The sequence below is a fragment of the Eretmochelys imbricata genome, chromosome 6 (assembly GCF_965152235.1).
Source record: "Eretmochelys imbricata isolate rEreImb1 chromosome 6, rEreImb1.hap1, whole genome shotgun sequence".
NCBI lineage: Eukaryota > Metazoa > Chordata > Testudines > Cheloniidae > Eretmochelys > Eretmochelys imbricata.
In genome coordinates, this window is record NC_135577.1 from 19,715,059 (window position 1) to 19,738,639 (window position 23,581).

General features: G+C 48.4%; 1 protein-coding gene across 1 annotated transcript in view; it reads left to right on the forward strand.

Moving 5' to 3' along the window:
- The window catches only part of SYT12 (synaptotagmin 12), a 38,346-nt gene that overhangs the window by 9,868 nt on the left and 4,897 nt on the right, over window positions 1-23,581 (forward strand). Inside the window, exons 4-5 of the mRNA XM_077820096.1 lie at window positions 21,367-21,582; window positions 23,069-23,189. Of these exons, the coding sequence (XP_077676222.1) occupies window positions 21,367-21,582; window positions 23,069-23,189 (337 nt within the window). The remainder of the gene's footprint in view (window positions 1-21,366; window positions 21,583-23,068; window positions 23,190-23,581) is intronic.

Sequence of the window (23,581 nt, forward strand, 5' to 3'; positions counted from 1 at the left end):
CAAGGGAATAGGGCAGGGCAGTGAATTGGGTGCAGACCTCCTTTGGGGAAGTCTATAAGCGTATAGTCTGTGGGGCAAACCCATAGCGTTGGCTGGTCTGATTTTGGTCATCCCTCTGCTCACTGCTGGTTGTATTTCTATGCTCAGAATGGAGGGGGAGATGGCTAATGGTGGGGAGGAAGGCGAGTGAAAGGAAGAATATTAAAGGGAAATGGAGACAGTGGGAGACAGGTCAGATCAGAAAAGAAAACTAAGAAGGGTGATTAGGTTGGGACCCAGCATGTGCTTAGCCTGAAGCATATGAGTCTTCCTGTTGAAAGTCAGTGGAATTGCTCACATGCTTAAAGTTAACCACCTACCTAAGTGTTTTGCTATGTCCAGGCATCTGAGAGGGGAAAAGCCAAACTGAAACACGAACAAATGATGCCAAAGGATAGAGAAACGTGGGTGGGGAAAATCCAGAATGTGGAAAAGACTTGAAAAAAAGAGGCATTGAAGATGGAGAATCGGGAGGAAGAGAGAGTCATTATTTGATCATATATGAAGTTTTAGTTTCTATAAGATTTTTGTATGTGCGATTTGTTGTTGCTATATTTGTGTGTGTTACCCCAGCGTTCCAGTCCTTAACCAGGACCTCATTATGCTGGGCGCTGTACAAACAGAACAAAAAAAAAAAAGGGTCCATGACCCAAGGAGCTTACAACAGAAGTGTAAGACAAGAGACGACAGGTGGGGAAGCACGAGGAGACAATGAGATAATACAGCTAAGCATGTTAGACAATTGTCTCAGCACACCAACTACCTAACTGTTGTCAAGGTATGGAGGGGTTGGTTTGTGTTTTATTACTAGTGGCTTATTTATTTCTAGCAAATCTAACACGTTTCCCAGTTTTGTACTCAGAAGGCCACCCTCCCGCCTAAATCCACTGGCCTGGGGCACTCTGTGGATCATCAGTGATAGGTGATGATGGGGCAGCTGCCTGGTAGCTCAGAGAGTAAAGGCTAAACATTGGTGCCAACCACCATCCATTCTATTCCTCCTCCTGTTGCATGTGGCTTGCTCTTGCCTGTCCTGTCCACCTCCGTCCTCTTGGAAATGGCTGTCCGCTTCCAGCAGCATTGTGTGGTGTTTGTGCTTGGTTTCTGGACAAGCTAATTTGAGTGTGGCCAGGGAGGGGGAAGCCCCTGGGAGGCTAGATATGGAAAACATGAAGACAATTAAAAGTTTGAGGAAACTGGGCTAGAAGTTGCGTTAGTTTCTGTAAATGGGACGTTCCTCCAGCCAGTGATCCCTACAGGCTGTGTGTGTGTCATGTAGGAGGCAAGTCTCTCTGAGCAGCTCAAAGGAACGTGCAGGCATGTTTCACATTTGCACTTGCTCCAGGGCAATCATGCCCTTCTGCTCAGCTCCCTCTGCCTTGACATGTATCAATTTATATATGTCGACATCCCAGTTTAACTCCATGCGCAGGAGCCAGGGCCAAAAGATTCAGACTGTTTCAACAAATGATGAAATAAAATGACATCCCACAGGGACAGCTTGGATCCTACTGTATGGTTTTTCAAATCTTCCCCTTCCTAAATCTCCTTGCTGCTGCACAGTTTCCTTTTAATTAGCCATGAGATAAGGAAAACACAATGCTAGATTTGCAAGTGCTCAGCACCCACAACTGGGACCAGACTCTCCCTGCTGAGCTCTTTGCAAAATCTGGCTCCAATTAATAGAGATACCTAGCTCTTATATACCACTTTTCATCAGTACATCTCAAAGCACTTCACAAACTTTTAAATCACCCCTGTGAGCTAACAAGGGGCTATTGTACAGATGGGAAATTGAGGCACAGAGAGACTAAGTGACTTGCCCAAGGTCACAGAAAAATCTGTGTCAGAGCAGGGAATTGAACCCGGGTCTTCCAAGTCTTAGGCCAGGGCCCAAACCACACTACTATCCTTTCACTATGGTGGTGGGTTCCTGATAATCTTGCCCATAAAGTCTTTTGTTCCTTTTAATTTTTTGAGGGGGCAATTTTTAAATAAATCCATTTCTGGTAAATGCCGCTAGGTGGCCAGCTTGAGACACTCCAGTCTTGTTCTGCCATGGAGCAGGGACAACTCTGCTTGCTTGCTTCTCCCCCAGTCCCATCCCAGCATGCCTTGGCTTTTACCTGGAGACACACCCTGCAGTCCCCAGGATCATTCAATTCCTGGCCTCTCTGCTGAGGCGGCCTACAAGGGTGCCATTTAATACCAGTTGAGATGGTGGCTTTTGTGCCATGGAGTCCTGCCCAGCAGAGACCAAACTGAAATCACTAATTCATACAGCAAAGGCTACATAGGACAATGGTCAGAAGTTAATGACTGATCACTGCCATTCTGGGCTGGATTTGAACCAGTCACCAAGGCCCTGATCCCCCAAAGGTTTCCATGCAAGTGAACCCCTGTGGCCCTGCCGATGAAGTCAGTGGGGCTCCATACGGGTGCAGATGGAGTCATTTGCAGGTTTCCAGCTATTGCAGGATTAGGGCCCTACAACTGAACAGCTTCCTACCCCATTGCTCTGAGAATTTCAGCCCCACATTGCAAAGCCACTTGTTAAGGTGGCAAAGAGCTTTCCATTATAAACCTGATTTTTGACCATATCCTCGAAGTTCCTCAATAAAAGAAGTCCGTAATACCCAACATGTCTCATGATTCTTCTGTAGCCAGCTCTGTGTCTTTGGTTGGGGGTTGTGTTTTGCTGCTTTCTGTTGCAAAGTTTGAGGTTAGTTGGGCCGGGGATCTTGGAGGCAGTGAAGTTGGAGAGAGTTTGTTCATTTTTGGAAAAGGCATGTGATACTTTTGTCTCTGGCCTAGATACCCCAGCTTTGCCTTATTCAGTTGTCCTCAGTGAGGAGAGTTTGAGCACTTAAGGCAAGTTGCATGGTTAATTCTGGAGTTATTAGCCATCCAAGCTGGACACCCTGAATGTCCTGTCCAGTCCTGCCATATGTTAATGACTGACCCTGTAGACGGTCATGCCCCGCTAAGCTTTGGCTTAAAAAAGAAGTCGTCTTATCATTGCAACTAGCTTAAAGATATGAACTGATTCCAAGAGGTGGAAGTTTGTCCAGCTCATGGCAAAACACCCCAACCTGTCTCCTTTAAGCCAGATATAAGCTCACTGGGAACCTGTCCGCTCCTGTCAATGAGCTTTGGATCAGGCCTATAAAACAAACCCCCTCACAGCCTGGGCTGGAGAGGCTCAGAACCAGTAGGGAGGGAAGGGAGGAATGCAAACATTGTCACAAATTATTGTTTTTGCTGACATTTTGTTTTCACCAACACTTACTCACCAGCTTCATTTACAATGTACCAGTATCCACATTGGGTGGGCAGGGGCAGGGTTACAGTAGGGTTGCCAATTTTGAGTGGGCATATTCCTGGAAGTTTCATCACATCACATAATCTTTAATTAAAGATTAGTTTTTAATTCCTGGAGACTCCAGAACAATCCTGAAGGGTTGGCAACCCTAAATTACAGAGTCAGAGTTAAGGTTGTCTTTGATTTCCAAGCTCTCAAACATTTGGTGGTTTGGGAGGTTTTTTTAACTACAGTGGCATAAATATAATGTTGTTTGGAACTAACTGCTGCATATTTACGACTCTAGCTCTGGCCTCACCAAATTGTTTATCTGGAAATTCAATGAACAAAAGAAGAAGGGAAAAATCATCTTAGTAGGTAGTAAATTCTGGCTTCCAAAGATATCTATGTAAAATATTCCAGCAAGTATAAAATATTGTCTTTAAAATATTTTGGCAGTGCCCTTTTAAGACCAGACTCTCTGAATTTATGCTCTGTAGTTTTTATTTATTGACTCTATTTACAATTCACTAACACTATTTATAGACGCATACTGGCCTGAGACAAGTAATGAAGACACACTAGTCTCTTTCCTGTAGTGTTCTGTAGTCACTTGAAAAAAATTAACTAATATTTATGTAGCATCTTTCAATTCATAGATCCCCCAAAACTGTAGCAACTGTAGATATTTATACAGGGATCACTCCACCACTGATGTAGTGGAGCCATTTTGAGAGCCCATCTTTCCCCCAGAGAATGCCCGGATTTCCCATTGACCTCAGTGGGAGTTGCTCATAACCCATGGGGAAGCATAGGGCCATTTGGTGGCAGGCAGCAGCTAAGACCCAAATGTTGCAATAGGCTTTGCAGAAGCAGACCCAGTGTTCTCAACTCAAGATAAGTCTCTCAATGTCTGGTGTTTTCCTTTGAGCTCCAGTTACCAGATTCATGTGGTTAGAGGAGAACCTGAGCTTTCGTTTAAAGGAAACAGGAAGTTTCTAGCCCTCACAGTTGCAGAGAAAAGCTGGAAAATGTGAGTCTAGAGCATCCTAAAGGCTCAGAATCTGGACAAAGAACAAGAACCTCAAATCAATTATTTGTAATGATCTCATGAGTTTTGAATGCTTGGGGCTGGCAATACTACAGAGCCCCATCGAAATCCATGTGTTCTCTGTCTGTGTGCAGGGGTGTGTCCGTGCCATTGACTCAGGCTCGCAGGGCTCCGGCTCAAGGGCTGTTTAATTGCAGCGTAGGCGTTTGAGCTCAGGCTGGAGGTGGGAGTTCCCAGAGCCCAGGCTGCAGCCTGAGCTGGAACATCTATACCGTGTAGCCCAAGTCAGCTGGCACAGGCCAGCCATGGGCTTGTAATTGCAGTGTAGATATACCCCCAGAGTCTACCCATGCTTAGGGGATCAGAGCCCAGCAGTGCCCTGTGATGCTACAGGACAATCAGTGGAGCATGCTGTACATCAGCTAAATGAAGCAACAGGGAGAATTTTACAAGAGGCAGATGTCTGGTAGTAGGTATCATGGTGTGCAGGATCTCAGCTTCCCGGACTGACTGTGGGAACTGGAAGGGTGCAGAGCGGGGAGACATGCAAACAAAGGCGATTTATTACCACCTGATCACAGAGCTCCAAATGGTAGAACTCAGACAGGAATGTTCAGGCCTTAAGGGTGCATCTACACTGCAAAACCAGCCCTGTGGCCGTGAGTCTCACTGGCCAGGTCAACTGACTCAGGCTTGCAGGGCTTGCACTATGGGGCTAAAGTAGCAGTGTAGACGTTCCTGCTTAGGCTGGAGCCGGGGCTCTGAGCATATGTCTACACTGAGATTAAAAACACACGGAGTCTCAGACGCTGGGCTGCAGGCTGAAGCTGAAAATTTACACTGCAGCTTTATAGCTCTCTGAGCCCGAGCCCCGTGAGCCTGAGTCAGCTGACCTGGGCTAGCTGCGGCCATGCCATGCTGCTTTTATCACAGTATAGACATACCCTGAGGACCCACCCCTCTTGCCAGGTCTCAGATCCTAGGCTCCAGCCCGAGCAGGAATGTCTACACTGCTACTTTTAGCCCCAGTGTACAAGCCCCGTGAGCCTGACTCAGTTGATCCAGGCACTGAGACTCACTGCTGTGGGATTTGTTTTTTTCACTGTGTAGGCGTATTCTAACACTCCTCTCATATAATACTGGAGGTCCTCTCATATGATACTCTGTGGTTCCGCCCTTCCCCTGATTACAGCAGGCAGTGTGGTGGTTTGTCACCCAGAGCCTGCATCTGGCCCCATTCATCTTCTGTTCCACACAATCAGTGTGCCATCAACATGTCATTGGTCACCTTTCTCTTTGCCCTTGTGGGAGGGGAAAGCAGGGTCATTAACGAGCCTTTGGCCACTTGTCCCTTTCTGTGACAATAATTGGCGTGGAAGCCTTATCCACTGGACTGCACTGTGTGTGAGGTGATCTCCCCTCACCCCAGTGGCAGGGTCTGCCATGGCACTTTTTTGGCATCCAGTGCCATGTCGCGTCAGCGTTGTCAGCTCACACAGCCCTGATGGATATCCCTGGTCACCAGCTGTGACCCCGCCTGTCTCTCTGGCAGCCCTGGGCATACTTAGTGCCTGAGAAATCTATCCAGAAGCTCAAGGGAGGTGAAAACAGTGCAGCCTGCAACGTGTTTGTTTATTTCCACGGTCTGGAAACAGCATCATTTATTTGCAGAGTGACAGTCACCCCATTGTGTTGAGTAATGATCAGTAAGAGGCCGATGCTCCTTTAGCGTTGTGTTATCTACGGCAAAAGCAGAGTATTATGGTTACTGTGGGAACCAGCGTTTTCACAGTGTTTGTGTGTGCAAAATTTCAGCCATGAGGACTGCATTCAGTTTAGCTATTTGTAGTGAGTAGATTACACTCCACAGTGGCACAAGATCAGTGTCTCTCCTCTTAAAGATCACTTGCCATTTCTCACTGGAAACTCCAGAGGGTCCGTAGTGACCAGCTGTGTAATCTGGAAGTCATTTGCACTGCACAATAACAACTTTATGGGTTTTACAAACTTATGAACAACTTCATGTATTCTTATGCGCCTGCAGATGGCACTCTTTATATTAACGGTCTCGCATATAGTCAGCTATATCTCGTTTATATGTAACGCCTGTAATGCTTAGGGCAGGAGCATCAAACGTGTGGCCCACAGAACAGTTTCATCTGGCCCACGGACTTCCCATGAATCTTTGGGATTGTTTCATGACCCCAGAGTCTGCACTACAGGGGGTGTGATTTGTAGGGTGCACCAATGTGTTGTGTTCTAACTCCACCATGTAGACCCTGCTAGTGTGCATTGATGTGGTCCTGGACTAAAAACAGGACTACATCAATGCGCACTAAGGACATTTAGTGCACGCCAGTAGATCCACATGGTTTGTCCTACAAATCACACCCCTGTCGTCCGGACTTTGGAGCAGCGAAAGCTTGCATACAAGTGTAGAACCACATGGTTACATTGAAGAGGCTTTGGAGAGGAATAAGTCGGGCAGAAGGTGGTACAAGGCTGAGTGAGGGGAAAATGGCAGGGAAAAGCGTTTACCTGCCAACTGGAGAATAGATACCCCAACCTGGCAAGTCGAAGAAAAGGACATTTAAAATCTGTCAGAGGGTGAATGTAAGTAATCACCACCATGGTTTATCTTTAGCTATTTCTATTTGAATAGCTTTTGCTGAATGTGGCCCATGCTAAGTGGTAGGTATCAGGTCAGGCCCGCCATATGAAATGAGTTTGACTTGGGGCTTATCTACATAGTAGGGTAATGTGCTTTAGAGGGGTGTGACTTCTGCACATGAGGGAACCTTTAGTGCAAATCAGCAGGGTCTCCATGGCCCAGTTAACGTGCAGCATGTTAATGTGGTTTAGAAATCGCACCCCCGCAGAGCACATTACCCGACAGCATAGACAAACCCTTAGTCTTTCTGGTCTATAAAGCACCACACACATCAAAACTCTTTCTACCCCTCTGGGGAAACCATGTTAGGAGGAGAGTCTTTAAATCTGAAGTCTTTACATCAAGACTGATTGGCTTTCTAAAAACTATCCTCTGCTCTAGTTCTACCCAAGTTAATGGGACTGATGCAGGACTCACTGGGTTAGATTCTATGGCCCAGGTTATACATGAAGTCAAACTCGATGATCGTAATGGTCCATTCTGAGTTTAAAAGTTATCAGTATGTCACCATGTTTCCCCATCTCAAGACCAATAATGTCAGTAGGGCAGAGGCTAGGCAGGTGATGAGCTGAGATTAGAGCTACTGAGAAGCTATGAATCAGTCTGTGCTAAAACAGCCTATTTTTGTTACCCTGGGTCGATCCCTCCCCTTACTGGTTTCCTCCACCTCCGATATCTTGGCTTTTACATTGTAAGCTCTTTGGAGCAGCGACTGTCATTTCCTATTTGCAGACCAAAAAAACTGCATTCAGATGGCGTTAAGGTTAAGAATACGGATCAGTAACCTCTGGGTTAAAAAAAAAATATCATAAGGTAGTTATAATTTTCCCAAAATCAAACATTACAGGCACAGTTCAGGCACTCGAACCACCTTAACTCTGCCCTGAAGTGATATCCTGCAATAACTGTACAATTAAGGCATTTTAGTGTTTGTGGTCTCAGACTAGATAAAACTGATTTTTAAGGACACATTACATTGTTTTTGTTTTTTTTTCTCCTGATGCAGCTGAGGTCTCTAGACACTATGGCAAGATAATGGTAAATAATAATAAAGCCTCTATCCATGCTGGCTGGCACTGTGTGACAGGAACAATTCCATTATGCAATAAAGCACAATGGTGTGAGTGTTGTAGTCTAATAATGATGATGCCTTACTGTTGGTAAAGCTTGAAGCTATAGACTAAGTCCTACCACCAAGAGATGTAATTATGGTTTTCACAATTATAAATCCAATTATGAAATTAAAAGATTTCACATGTAATAATCAGGCCCAGAATTTCAAAGGTATGTGTGCTTGACATAAGCCAGCAAGCCAGTGCTCCCAGAGATGGTGTCCCTAGCCTCGGTTTTGCGAGAAGCTGGGAAGGGGCAACAGGGGATGGATCACTCGATGACTACCTGTTCTGTTCATTCCCTCTGGGGCACCAGGCATTGGCCACTGTGGGAAGACAGGATACTGGGCTAGATGGACCTTTGGTCTGACCCAGTATGGCCGTTCTTACATTCGCTACATGAAATCCCCAGCCCTCCTGCACATGGGAGAAGTCTGTGTGCCCACAAAACGCTAGGCCTCTCTTTTTAAAAAGTCTGGTGGCTGAGTGGGTAAGACGCTCCGTTACAATCCTGATAGTCATGGCTTCGAGTCTCACTTGAAAGGACACCTCCAATTCACCCAGCTGCAAAATGCGTACCTGATCCATCAGGTTAGGGCAGTCAGATGTGATGCTGGCCATGTCCCTCCCTTTTGTACCATTGGCTATGAAACTGACGTACCTGATCTGCATCCATGAGATGAGCCACTGGCTTGGGGGAACTTTGACTTTAACTCTTTTTAAACCCAAACTGAAGATGGCAATGAAAAGTACAATCTGAAGAAAGAGCCGAGGCTGGTTTTGCCTTGTTGGATGGCTGGTGGGGTTGGATTCCAGTTGCTGCGTTTACTGCTTAAGTGTTCTTGACACAGAAGTAGTGTTACATTATTCAGGTAATTAACACCCTTGGACTGCGCACTGTGACAAATAGTGTTGTTATTAAGCAGGCCATGAGAGAGTTCCATGTGCATAAAAGGGGCAGGGCTAGATGCCAGCAGGTTTGGTAGATACTGTTCAGTTTGTTCTGTGCCCTCCATCACGGCTAAGTTAGAGGGGGTAGGACATTCAGTTGGCCCAGCTGGGCAATTTTAAAGCCCTCTCCATAGAGAATAGGCAGCTGCACGTTCCCTTAACATTAAAATCTTAACAAGCCCACAGGGAGGAGGAAAAGCCTGAAAATCAGCTTTTAAAAACCCCAAAGTTTTGTCTGTGGGTTCAAGTTTCTAAGACGGCTAAACCTGAACCAAAGCAGAGAAATCCCCCTGAACGTATTTCTCAGTCTCACTTGCAGGCCGTGTTCCTTTCAAGCACAGCTAGGAAGGTGGAAGGAAAGCAGATGTGAACAGGCCTGTTTTGTCATGTAGGTATGAATGGTAAGCCCAAAAAATGATAAGCTCTCTGCTTCCACTGAAGTCAACAAGAGCTATGGGTGCTTGTAGTAGAAGGGGGATGTGTTTGGTTATGGTCAATAGCCACGCTGCTGTGCTACATGGAATCACAGTCTTTGATGTGTTTAGTTAGAAAACAGCTGCAAATATAAGTGTTGCCCACTGTTGTGATTTTATCATGAATTTGATGATGTTTGATATTTTTCTTAAAGCCCCAGCTTCCAGAGTCTTGTAACTACCTTAGAATCTCTGCTTTTTTTTTTTAAGTAAATTTCTTCCACTCATAGTTGCAGAGAAAAAAACTGAAAACGTGGCTAGAGTTGCACCTTAAAGCTTAGAAACCAGAAGGCAAAGAAAAACTATTAGTTTTCAGCCAGTCTCATTATTTATTTTGGGTGGGCCTGACCATGATTTTTGAATGTTTGAGGTTGGCAGTACTGAGACTCAAACAGGCTTCCACACAACTCGAGTTACAGCTCTGTCTCTCTTGTTTACCAGGGGCCATTCCTTGTTTGGAACTCTATAAAGTGAACAGAGACTTCTAGTGGCTGCACTTGAAGTAAACATATCATTTCACACGTAGTCCATCAGTGTGTTAGAAAGTGTCTTTCCTGACAATGCCAGCCCCAGTACAGTTGGGACCCAACAGCTCCATTAAAAACAATTATAATGAGGGAGGGCGTCATTAACTCTGCATGTTAGACAGTGCTACTATAACTCAGCCTCTTTGTGCACTTCCAGCTGATGCTAGGAAACTGTTGGCTTTGTAGAATTGGGCTGAGTATCTTGGGGTTGAGAGGAAAGTTTCCTCCATTCACCTCTGACTTTTTACTCGACACAGCTATGGGTCTCATGCATTCTCCAGTTCTCCCCAATTTCCATACCCCTGTTCTCATCCTGCCTCTCTCTGGGTGAGCTTTCTTGGTATGAAAGCAGCTTTCTTGGTGTTCCTGTGCTCTTAATGTGTCCCGAATGAAGAAATACAGAACAGCAGGAGGGGAGGAGGAAGTTAATGTCAATACTTCCTGCCCTTCCAGACAGGTTCAAAATCAGCTTGAAGGTGAGGTGAAGATTTGCATCCATTATGCTCCTCACTGAACCCACTGTCCCTACTCCACCACCACGGTACTGCTGGGACCGGCACTACGCAATTCCTCTTGGTGTCCCTCCAAATGCAGCCTGCTGCTGAGATGAATTTTTAATGCCCACTTCAGTTCAGACTGTTGCCATGTTCTCAGCCTAATTCTGTCTTTTCGGCGTGCCCAGGGGGGTTGTGTCACACCATCAAAAGAACTGGAATAGGGAGAGATGTGATAGTATTTCAGTGACAGTGTGAACCCTAGAGCCCTCATTAGAGGCGCTCCTTGGAGGAGAGAGGGCAGGAAAGCAGGGGGAAGGAGGCGTCTCTGTCTCGAGAACATCAGAGCCAGGGTGCTGAGTGTGAGCCCTGCAGTGAGCAGGGGGATTGCGTGCAATCCCTGGGGAATAGCTGGTCTGCTGGAGCGTGGGGAGGAGACTGATTTCTTTCGAAGCACCAGTTCATTTAAAAGCTACTGGGCTTCGCTGTCCCATTGGCCAGTCCGCTGCATGCTCGCCCTGAATCCCTGCAAGGATAGCTTTGTGGTCAAGGCTTGGCAATGGGGCACAAAAGAGCTGGTTCAGTTCCTGCCACAGACTCCATGTGTGACCCTGGACAAGTCCCTTAGGGTACATCATTGCTGCAGTAAAAAAACCCATGGCCGCGAGTGTCAGACCCAGGTCATGGGCTCGTGGGGCTTGTGCTAGACAGCTAAAAATAGCAGTGCAGGTGTCCCACATGGGCGGGAGCCCAGGGTCTGAAACCCGGGGAGTGGGGAGCCCAAACATCTGTGCTGCCATTTTTCTCCCGAGTCAGTAGATTAACAGCAGTGGGGCATGTGAGTACTGAGAACTGGGTGAGCAGGCAAGGCCCGTTCACTGCAGTAGGACATGTCGAATGCTTATGGGATTCATCTCAATGCACTTATGCACTTTGGAATTTAGCCAGGACACCAGGGTTTATGCATTGGTTGTGAAAAAGGCAGGGTTTCTTTAACAACCATGAGTGATCTGGACATTACATTTCTATTTCATGCAGGCCCTCACACCATGACACAAGGGCAGCCCGATGGGCCTGGCTCCTACTGCTTTTCTAACTGGGGCTGAGCAAATGTAGGAGTCAGCTGGGGAAAGTTAATGTAACTATTGGTGATGACATTGCGAAGCCCAAAGACTTGCAGCGGCATTGAGAGCGGTGCATTATGGGCAGCTATCCCAGCATGCAAGTGGCTGCAATGTGCTTTTCAAATGGGGGGGAGGGGTGGAGTGTGACAGGGAGTGTGTTGTGTGTATGTGGGGAGAGAGAGAGTGGGTTTTCGGGGGGCTGAGAGCATGTCAGCATTCTGTCTTGTAAGTTTGGACAGCAGCAGACCCCCCCACACCTCTCTCTCTCTCAAACAGCATTCCACACTAATGGTTGGTTTGTCTCGGAGCAGATAAGCAGCGGGCTGTCAGAAATGGAGCTTTCAAGGGCATTTCTGCATTCCTACAGCCGATTCCAAACAATGACAAGAGTGGCCACTTGACTTAAGGGGATTATGGGACGTTTCCGGAGGCCGATCAGAGCGCAGTAAAGCAACACCTCATTCACACTGGCGCCGCAGCGCTCCAGCGAGGGCACAGCAAACGTTATTCCACTCGCCGAAGTGGAGACCAGCAGTGCTGTAGCCGCGGAGTCAGAGCGCTCTACTTGCCTTGCCAGTGTGGCCGGGTAGTGAGCTAGGGCACCCGGGGCTCCTTTATTGTGCTGTAACTCACAAGTGTAGCCAAGCCCTAACTCTTGCAGGCCCCTGCGCTCCAGATGTGATGGGAGAGTGAAGAGGGAGGAATAGCCTTTCAAATGTCCCGTGGCAAGACATGACGGCCCATTATGATAACTAGCTGGCAGATGCAGCACGTCTGGGTGTGCCACTGTGGAATTGCTGTGTTTAGGGTCTGCCAGAGAAGTCTCTAGAGAACAATACAGAGTGCTCCCTTCCCTAGGACCTTGCTTTGCTGCTGATTATAGAAAAGCACTCAGGGTCTCACACAGCGGTGCACTGAACTACCTGGAGGGTCACTGGTGTCAACCCTTTCCATTACGGATGGGGGACTGGATCAGACAGGAGCAGGAGCCCCTCGAGCTTTGGCTGAACCTTGAATTGAACCATCTTGAGGGTTCAAAAAATCTTGTTTCACTTTAAAAAAAAAATTAATTTATGGGTTTTGTGCCTGTTGGTGCTTCCAGGGCAGGAAGCGGGAGCAGCCGAGCCTCTGGCCCTGAGCAAATACAAAAAGCCTATGATTGGAAAAGTCCTTTCCCCCTGGATTTCCAGATCCATTTTTCAGATCCAAGGTGTTTGCCCAGCTCCGCTGGTGGGAGCTTAGCCAGATCTCACCTGAACCTTCAGGTTCACCCATCTGTTCAATGGAGTTTCTGCGCATTACTACACTGGACACCCCACGGGCTGCTGGAACATAACGCCCGCAGCTGCTGGTAGGAGCACCCCAACTTTCCTAGCTGTGTGTGTCTGTCTGTGCAGAGCCTATGAAACCAGCATTCTGGCCCCCGCCGCTGTCAGGGAAACATGCACATTGAATCAGCAACAAGGGTCAGATGGCTTGAAACTTGTCAGTGTTTGTTAAGAGAGCTGCTTTCATCCCTCTCTTCCCTCAGGACTTCCTCGCCCTCCTTTGGAATGGGGTCAGTGGGAGAATATGGGACAGGGAGGGAGATGGCTAAGAAGCTCCCCCGCCGCCCTGTGCTGTATCAACTCTCTGCAGAACTGGGACCCAGTCAGGCAATGAGTCCTCCTTTTATAAGCTGTGTTTCAACCAGCCATTTGGTTCTAATTCCTGTCTCAGAATGAATACAGCAAAGCATCTAAGCTGCCAGGTTTGGGAAAACCAGACCCTGTGACTGTTGACAAATCTAACTGACACCTCAGGAGGAAAGTGACCTCATTTCCAGAAATTGTTGTAACACAACTCCGTGGGATGGGGCTGGTACCTGGGATCTTTGGCGCTAAAAGCCTCAGCATCTGCTGTATTACAGACCTGGTTTCTATTCCAAGCTTTGTCTGGTGAGATCTTATGCAGCCTTATGTAACTGATTTGTAAAATGCAGGGATGCTATTTGGCTGCCTTCTGGAAAGTAACGAGGCCTTGCTCTGTACTGCGTGAAGTGTAAACAGCAGGTAGAGGTGAGACCAGAACTCACAGGCCTGGTCTACACTTTAAAATTAGACTGACCTAGCTACATCGCTCAGGTCTGTGAAAAATTTTGTGCCCCAAGCACCAGTTAGGTCAACCTAACCCCCAGCATAGATAGGGCTAGATTGATAGAAGAATTCTTCTGTCGACCTAGCTACTGCTTCTCGGAGAGGTGGATTCACTACATTGATGGGAAACCCCCTTCTGTCTATGTGGGAAGTGTCCACGCTACATCAGCACAGCCCCACGGCCATAGCCATGCCGCTGGAGGGGAGACATGGCCTCGGTTTCCAGGCTCCCGGCTTAGTACACTTTCCCCTAGCTGACAGGCTATTAACAGAGGAGTCTGTCTCACCTGTGAAGCATGGAACAGGCAGCCAGATTGAGCTGAAAGGCAGATCACCTGGCAAAATCCCATGCGTGCAAGAGCTCTGTTGCTAACAAACGATGCTGTTGCACCAACGACCTTGCTGCTGGGTCCAGAACTGCATCTTTTGCCTCTGTTAAGTAGAAGCCAATGAAACACAAATCCAGCTCAGCTGAGTTCCTCCCCACCGGTGGGGGAGGGGATTTCCTGGAGTGGACAACAGTTGCCTTTCAGGGACAGTGCACCCGTCCTTGACTTAGCACTGCAGGCTTTCTCCTCTATGCCGCAAACCTCCCACGCACCCTGGAACTGAGCGAAAGCAGGCAGGGATGGAGGAGGAAGGGCTTGCTTTATGGCTTCATGTTCTCACAGAAAGCTCTGACTGTCCTGATTCAAACGAGACGCTTTCTCGGTGCAGCTGCTGCAGCGATCAGTTAGAAACAGCCTGTCCTGTTAGGAATGAAGCGCTGTTTTCCTGCTGGGTAGCAGATCGGTCATTCATTGCTGTGATGCCTGCTTCCATGCCAGCGCAGAGCCCTCCAGACTCAACAGCAGGGAGCAGGGAAGAACTTTTCTGTTCGGTTGCTGGACGGCCTCCTTTCAGCTAAGTTTGGATGCCGCATCCGATCCGAGCCCAACCTTCCACAGTCTGGGGGCGGCCAGGGTTAAGATCTGCCTCTCTTCTTATTTACGCTAGTGTAAAATCAGAGATGGTTTCATTGGACTCAATGGAGTGTAAACCTGATGTGAGAGCAGAACCAGGCCTTTAGCACTGCAGATTGGCCCCCTTACAGAGAGCGAGAGATAAGTCACAAAGTTCTGAGCGGGCACTGATCTGGGTCCGAACATCCACAAAGCTGGGGGCAGGGAGGTTAGACCCCATGAACTTGGTCAGGGCCAGCTCTAGTTTATAAGAGCTGTAGTGACCTCTGAGTCAGGCGTCTGCTGGAGGTAATACCACTCTGCCTCCGGCCATCAACTCCTCCGGGCCATTAGCAATTTGGAGGCTGTTACTCCTTCAGTAGCTGGCTTGTAAGGGAGTCAGCACAGAGCTCTGGGGAGTAAATGTGCAGAGAGCACTCCAGGCAACACACTGAGCCCAGTGCTTTATTCTGAAGGGAGCAGCCAATTGTATGGATTTTACCCAGAGGGCAGGTGTAAGGTCCCTGTAAACCTGCCCTGTGGGGACGGGGAGGAATTCTCTCTGGAGCATGTGGCAGGGAATCAGAGTGCTCTCAGGGGCATGCAGGCTGCAGCTGGGGAGCCACCCCGTGGCACTGCAGATCTGAGGAGCAATATCCAGGCAGTCAGAAAATAAACAGTACAAGGAGAGACAGGAAACCCAGAGGCATCACCACAGAAAGTCATGGGAGAGGCTCACAGGGACACAGGCTTTCAGGGGCCAGATCCTCAGCTGGTGGAAATAACTCCCTTGTCTTCACCAGAGAGAGAGGCTGGCTTGCATCAGCTGAAGAGCTGGCTGTGAGCTTGCTTCCCCTTCTAATGACTTTTTCTTTTCAGTTTAACGTGTGATATTAAAATCCATTAGCCAAGCAGATACTGAAGCGAGAGAATACAGCACTGGGTACAACTCAACTTCTCGTGTAATAAATAATTTTATACATCATCATAGATCTTCTGTTCTACAGCAGATTTCTTCCAGAAGGATCCCAGACAGCCAACCCCAGGCATCCAGGATCGGGTGACCAGATGTCCAGTTTTTGACTGGAACACCCAGTCAAACAGGGACCCTGGCAGCTCCAGTCAGCACCGCTGACCCGGTCATTAGAAGTCTGGATCAGTGGTGCTACGGAGCTAAGGCAGGCTAGTCCCTACCTGTCCTGGCTCCGCGCTGTGCTCCGTAAGCAGCCAGCAGGTTGCTGGCAGGCGCAGCAGGCAACTCTGCGCCCTGCCCCCATCCCGAGCACTAGCTCTGCATCCCATTGGCTGGGAACCGTGGCCAATGGGAGCTGCGGGGGCGGCACCTGCAGGCGAGAGCAGCGCGCACCGCCACCTGCCGCACCTCCACCTAGGAGCTGGACCTGCTGGCCGCTTCCAGGGCGCAGCACGGAGTCTGGACTGGCAGGAAGCCTGCCTTAGGACCCCTGCTGCGCCACTGACAGGGAGCCGCCAGAGGTAAGCCTGTGCCCCAATCCCCTGTCCCAGCCCTGAGCCCCCCTCCTGCACCCCAAACCCCTCATCCCTGGCCCCACCCAGAGCTTGAAACCCCCAGCTGGAGCCCTCACCCCCTCCCAACCTCCTGCCCCAGTCTGGAGCCCCATCCCGTAACCTGAACCCCTCATTTCTGGCCCCACCCCAGAGCCTGCACCCCCAGTTAGAACCCTCACCCCCTTGTGCAATCCAACCCCCTGCCCCATCCCAGTGAAAATGAGTGAGCATGGGGGAAAGCGAGCCACAGAGGGAGAGGGAATGTAGTGAGCAGGAGGAGGGGCCTCAGGGAAGAGGTGGGGCTATGGTGTTTGGTTTTGTGCAATTAGAAAGTTGGCAACCCTAATCCAGGAATTTCTCTCTCTTCCACTGAAATGCAGCCACCTCTGGGCTGGAGGGTAGCTGGTGCTAAATAGTGCACAGCACTGCTACACAACAGGGGCCTGAACCCGCAAACTCACACGGGTGGTCTCTCAAGCCAACTCTCATGAGTGAAGGATTATGGGTGGGGATAAGGGTGTATTGGATCAGGCCTTGCTTTAGGACAGGAAGCAAAGAAAAGGGAAAAAATTAAAAGGTCAAATTTTTGACCACTGAATTCCCCCTGGAATGGCTTACCCGGGTACTTAGAGGAGTGGGGGGAACCCCATGAGACAGGATCACGTCTCCTGCAGCCAAGGAATGGAAGTGGACGCAGGAAACACAGACCAAGGTTTTGTTTTGTCAGGCAGGCTTCACTGGTGCTAGCCCAGTGCAGCAGCCTCGGGCGAACACCACATGCTCCCACATGCACAGCCATCGCTCAGTCCTGTGTCCCTGGGAGCACTGGGGAGGCAGAGGGAGCTCTCGCCACAGGACCCATTCTTCTGCTTCCCTAGTAGCAATGAGAGTCTCTAAGGAGCCACGTCCGACCCTCTGCAGCTGGTACGACAGGTTATCCTATTATGGCACTTTCGTGGGGAGGGGCCCATTTCTCCCCTCCCATTCCCCCTCCATTTATCCTCCCTCCTGCCCCTACAGCCCCACATTTCCTTGCACACACACGCATCCTGCCCGCTTCTGAGCACCCACAACCCACCCGGATTTCAGCGGAAGATGCTCAGCACCTCACAAGATGATGTCCTAGTAGGTCAGCAAACTCCCTTCCACTCTGTTCTCTGGCTGGTCGGGGGCAGCTAGCACGGTGCATGCCGTGGTGTCACATGGAGAGGGAACCAGCAACGAGGGGAGGGATCCAACAGACTCCTTCCCTCCCCCCACCCCAGAGGCCCCACTGCTTGGGGGGGGGTCACTTGTTAATACCACAGCTGGTGGTGTTCTCTGACTGCCCTTCCCAGGGTTCCTTTAAGCCTCAGTGTCTCTAGAGCTTCCACATAACACACACACGCAGGCAGGGAGGGAGAAGGCTGGTGCAGAGCCTGCCTGTGCTCCTCACACTGCATTCCCCCCTGCCTCATTTCAGGAGTTGTGTAACAGTGATAGCTCAGCAATCCCAAACCTTCCCTGTGTCAGCAGCTCTCCCCTGGAGTGCTTCCTTCAGCCCTATTTTGAGATTTCTGCACTGATGTGGGGACAGCTATTGCTATGGAACAGGCTGGTGATTTTGCTCTCTCCCTGTGGAATCATAGTATGCTTATACATGAGGAATTTAGGGACGACCTAGTGCTTATTAACGTAACAAACTCACTGCAGCCGCATGTCACAGAAGAAAAAAGCTATGTCCCAAGAGTCTCAGCCATGTCCTCTTTCCCCTAAGGCAGTGGTTCTCAACCAGGGGTACACATACCCTTGGGGGTACGCAGAGGTCTTCCAGGGGGTACATCAACTCATCTAGATATTTGTCTACTTTTACAACAGGCTACATAAAAGGCACTAGCGAAGTCTGTACAAACTAAGACTTCATATAATGACTTGGTTGTACTGCTCTATGTACTATACGCTGAAATGTAAGTACAGTGTTTATATTCCAGTTGACTTATTTTATAATTCCATGGTAAAAATGAGAAAGGAAGCAATTGTTCAGTACTAGTGTGCTGTGACACTTTTTAATTTTTATGTCTGATTTATAAGTAAGTTGTTTTTAAGTGAGGTGAGACTTGGGGGTTCGCAAGACAAATCTGAAAGGGGTAGAGTGGTCTGGAAAGGTTGAGAGCCACTGCCCTAATGTACCTTGATTTGCTTATTTAGCTGTGTCATAACCATAAGGGTAGCCTAAAATTCCTCCTTACCTGCAAGGGGTTAAGAAGCTCAAGTAACCTGGTTGGCACCTGACCAAAGGAACCAAAGGGAACAAAAGATACTTTCAAATGGGGTGAGGGGGCAGAAGAGGAGAGAGAGGTTTTGTTTTGGGTTCTTTGTTTCTGTGGCCATTCGCTCTTGGGACTAAGAGGGACCGGACATCAATCCATGTCCTCCAAACCATTCTGAATCAGTCTCTCATATTATAGAAATTGTAAGTAACAGTCAGGTAAGGTGTGTTAGTTTATCTTTGTTTTCTCAACTTGTGAATTTTCCCTTTGCTAGAGGGAAGTTTATCCCTGTTTTGTTGTAACTTTGAAACTAAGGCTAGAGTGGGTTCCTCTGTGCTCTTTGAATTTTCTGATACTCTGTAAGGTTAAGTACCAGCCTAAGTTTACAGAGGTGATTCTTTTACCTTTTTCTCTTTAAATAAAATCCTTCTTTTTAAGAACCTGACTGTTTTTTCCATTGTTCTAAGACCCAGGGATTTGGGTCTGTACTCCCTTTGTAACCAGTTGGTGAGGATATATGCTCAAGCCTTCCTCAGGAAAGGGGGTGTAGGCTTGGGGGAATATTTTGGGGGGAATAGGACTCCAAGTGGTCCTTTCCCTGATTGTATGTTAAATCACTTGGTGGCAGCAGCGATCTCAAGGCAAGAAAGAAATCTGTGCCTTGCGGAATTTTTAACCTAAGCTGGTAAGAATAAGCTTAGGTGGTCTTTCATGCGGGTCCCCACATCTGTACCCCAGAGTTCAGAGTGGGGAAGGAACCCTGACAAGCTGCCTTACAAGTCCAGCTCAATTTTTTCATAGAAATGTAGGGCTGGAAGGGATCTCAAGAGGTCATCTAGTCCAGCCCCCTGTGCTGAAGAGGGACCAAGTAAACCTAGACCATCCCTGACAGGTGTTTGTCTAACCTGTTCTTAAAAATTTCCAATGATAGGGATTCCACAAGCTCCTTCACTAACCTGTTCCAGTACATAACTATCCTTATAGTTAGAAAGCTTTTTCTAATATCTAACCTAAATCTCCCTTGCTGCACATTAAGCCCATTCCTTCTTGTCCTACCTTCAGCAGACATGGACAACAATTGATCACCAGTCTCTTTATAACAGGCCTTAATGTATTTGAAGACTGTTACCAGGTTCTCCCCTCAGCCTTCTCTTCTCAGGGCTACATGCTCAGGTTTTTTAACCTTTCCTCATAGATCACATTTTCTAAGTCTTTTATCATTTTTGTTGCTCTCCTCTGGATCCTTTCCAATTTGTTCACATCTCTCTCAAAGTGCAGTGCCCAAAACTGGACACAGTACTCCAGCTGAGGTCCTACCAGTGCCGAGTAGAGCAGGACAATTACATCCTGTGTCTTACCTACAACACTCCTGTTAATACACCCCAGAATGATATTAGTCTTTTTTGCAACTGCATCACGCTCTTGACTCATAATCAATTTGTGAGTCACCATAACTCCGACATCCTTTTCTGCAGGTCTGTCATCTGGCCAGTTATTCCCCATTTTGTAGCTGTGCGTTTGATTTTTCCTTCCTAAGTGTAGTACTTTGCACTTGTCTTTATTGACTTTCATCTTGTCGATTTCAGACCAATTCTCCAATTTATCAAGATTATTTTGAATTCTAATCCTGCCCTCTGAAGTGCTAGCAACCCCTCGTTCAGCGTGGTGTCATCTGCACATTTTATAAGCATGCTCTTCACTCCATTGTCCAAGTCATTAATGAAAACGTTGAATAGTACTGGCTCCAGAATAGACCCATGTGTGACCCCACGAGATACATCCTCCCAGTTTGACTGCAATGCATTGAGAACTACTCTTTGAATATGGTTTTCCAGCCAGTCGTGCAAATTTATAGTAATTTCATCTAGACCACATTTCTCCAGATAAATCGTGTCTGTGGCTTTCCCCCTATCCCCTAGGCCAGTAACCCATCAAAGAAGGAAGCTAGTTTGGCTTGGCATGATTTATTCTTGACAAATCCATGTTGGTTATTACTTATCACCCTATTGTCCTCTAAGTGTGTACAAATTGACTCTTCAATAATTAGTTCCAGAATCTTCCCAAGTAACAAAGTTCGACTGGTTGGTCTATAATTCCCTGAATCCTTTTTGTTCCCCTTTTTAAAGACAGGTACTATGTTTGCCCTTCATCCGTCCTCCATCTGGAGCAAGGAGCCATCCTTTAGGTGCAGTAACTTGCTTTGATTCTGCACCTCCCACAAGGACTTTCCTACATTTTGTAGCCCTTTTTATCAAAGCACTTTAAACACAGGAACTTCCTAAACCTCATGGCTCCCTGTGAAGTAGGGCACAGATATGTCTGGTGTCACCAATGGCATTGTAATCACATAACTAGCATGTTGTGGGAGGATAGCTGTGAGGCTGGCAGAACAAGCATCAGTGGACAGCCCTTTTGTAAATTTTGCCCTGACTTTCTGCCAACAGCAAGGAGAAACTTGGTTCTTAAGGTCTTGTGTGGGCAGATCCTCCCACTCAGTAAACTCTATCTGTCTCTATCCTGTAAGCTCTATCTGTCTCTACCCTGGAAGCAAAAAGGGTTGGGTCAATCCTGGTGGGATTTGAACCTGTGGTTCCGGCCACTTAGAGATCTACTAAACTGCTAACTTACTGCCTGTGAAGGGAATCTTTTTCAGAGCTTTCCAGGTGGTCTCAGCGGCGCTCTAAAGGAAAACATCCTCCCCTAAGTAACTCCCCATAGTAGCACGTTCGTCTCCTGCAGCCATAGCGTCGAACCTTCCTTTCTCTCGGCAGATTCAAAGGAGTGCCTTTTCTGTCTTCTTTGATGAGAAGTTTTCCATCCCCTTGGACCCATCTGTGCTGGAGGAAAACAGCTTAAGATTTTCTGTCTTTGGCATTGATGAGGACGAGAGGAACATCAGCACCGGGGTAGCAGAGCTGAAGCTGCTGGACTTGGATCTGGCCAGCCGCCCATTCAGTGCTTGGCTCTATCTGCAGGACATGAACAAGGTGAGCTCTTGTCATCTGCATGCTGGGGTGCCAGCTGGGCTCCCTGAAAATGAGTTAGTGGGGCATGAAAGATAAGCGCTGGGTCGGCCACAGGCAGTGCTGGGTCTGAATACCTCCCCAGTGGACCTCCCCAGCCGTCCAGTGCATGAAGTGTGAGGGAATTTCATCTTTACTGCTGGGTTTGGAACCAGAACTGATGCTGAAGCACAGTGGGGGAAACGGGATACGATGTCACCCCAGATCTGGTCGGCCTGTGCAGTGGCATGGCACTGGCCAACATTTCCTGCTGTGGAGTGAGGTGAACCCGGCCCCTTGCCCCCATTATGCACCTCACCAATTGTGTAATGATCCACCCGGGAGGAGCAATTCCCTCCTCCCTGCAGGCCATCAGCTGACACCCCGAAGCATGCGCATCCTTCTCTCAGCTTGCAGAGCTCAGATGGCTGTTCTGGCTATTTGGAGCCAGAGCACCAAAGCTGAGGTCCAGAACCAAATTTTCCAAGTGTTCAGGTGTTTGATTCTGCTGTTGGCTCAGGCCCAGCTCAATTCATTAAGAGTCCTTGACTTCTTAAAAGCAGTGAAAATATTTGTCTCATTGACCTCCACAGGCTGAAATAGTGTTTCCACTTCTGCGTCTAGATTCACTGGCAGACCCTCAGCTGGTGTGGCTCAGCATTTACACCAGTGAGAATCCAGCCCTCTGCCTTTTGGTTTAATCAATGAGACCCCTGTTTCTCCCAGTATGGGGCAAGGTAGCAAGGAGAATGGGGGGAAGTGATCAGGGTTTCCCTCTGCTTCTGCTACCATTGATGACAGTTGGATGTCACACATGGAGATGACACCTATCTTTCTGAGGTACTTATGTGGACCTCCGCACTGTATTATCTGAGCCCCTCATAACCTTCCATGTAGTTATGCATGCCACACCCCTCTGAGGTAGAGAAGTGATATTTTCCCCATCTGCAAGAATTGCGACACAGAGACTAAGACCTTGTCTACACTTACAGCTTAGGTCGACATACCTAAGGCTCTCAGGAAGGTGAAAAGTCCACCCCCTTGAGCACTGTAGCTCTGCCATCCTAAGTCCCCAGTGTAGGTCGATAGAAGACTGCTTCTGTCAACCTAGCTACTGTCACTTGGGAGGTAAAGTTACTACAGCTTTTCCCCATTGTCACGCACATCTACACTGGGGGCCACAGTGACCCAGCCACCCCATAGCATGGACAAACCCTCTGTGAGTTTCCCATGGTCACACAGGCAGTTTGGAGCAGAGCAGAGAATTGAACCCAGGTCTCCTGAGTCCCAGTGCTGGCCTCTAACCACTAGGCCAGCCTCTGTAGGCTATAACTACTCTGCCTAGTTTCTGCCCTCATTGAGGGAACAACTTTCCCTGCCAGAGAGTTACTTCTCCTTCCCCTCTTGTCTGTGAATGAGTCATTTCTGCCGATGTTTGCTGTTGGGTGATGGTGCCTTACGTGCCCTACAGGCAGTTGACTCGGTGGGAGAGATCCTGCTGTCTCTTAGTTACCTACCCACAGCGGAGCGGCTGACGGTCGTTGTGGTTAAAGCCAAAAACCTCGTGTGGACCAACAGCAAAATGACAGCAGGTGAGTGCGAGGCCGTGAAAGAGCAGCTCCCGCCAGAGGCCAGCTCCGTGCAGCTCCGCCCTGCCTGCTGCTTCCCCTGCTAGAACTGCTGCCCAGGGTGCATCTCCGCCGCATTAGTGCGGGAAGTGCTGCCGTGAGTCCAGGCACTTCACGCCTGTTAAATCAGGTGTAGCTCTGGGGAGCTCAGACGAGAAGCCGAGAACTTGAGCTCCAAAACCTCAGGCCTCTTGCCCTTGAGCCAAGGAGAGCATGTAGAGCTGCTAGCGATGGCAGTTGTTATTTACTGTTTGTAGTATGATAGTCCCGAATAGAGACAGGGCCCCATTGCACTAGGCACTGCACTTAATCTCTGTACTGCTCAGCCACTAGGAGGCAGCATTGCTCACAGGCCC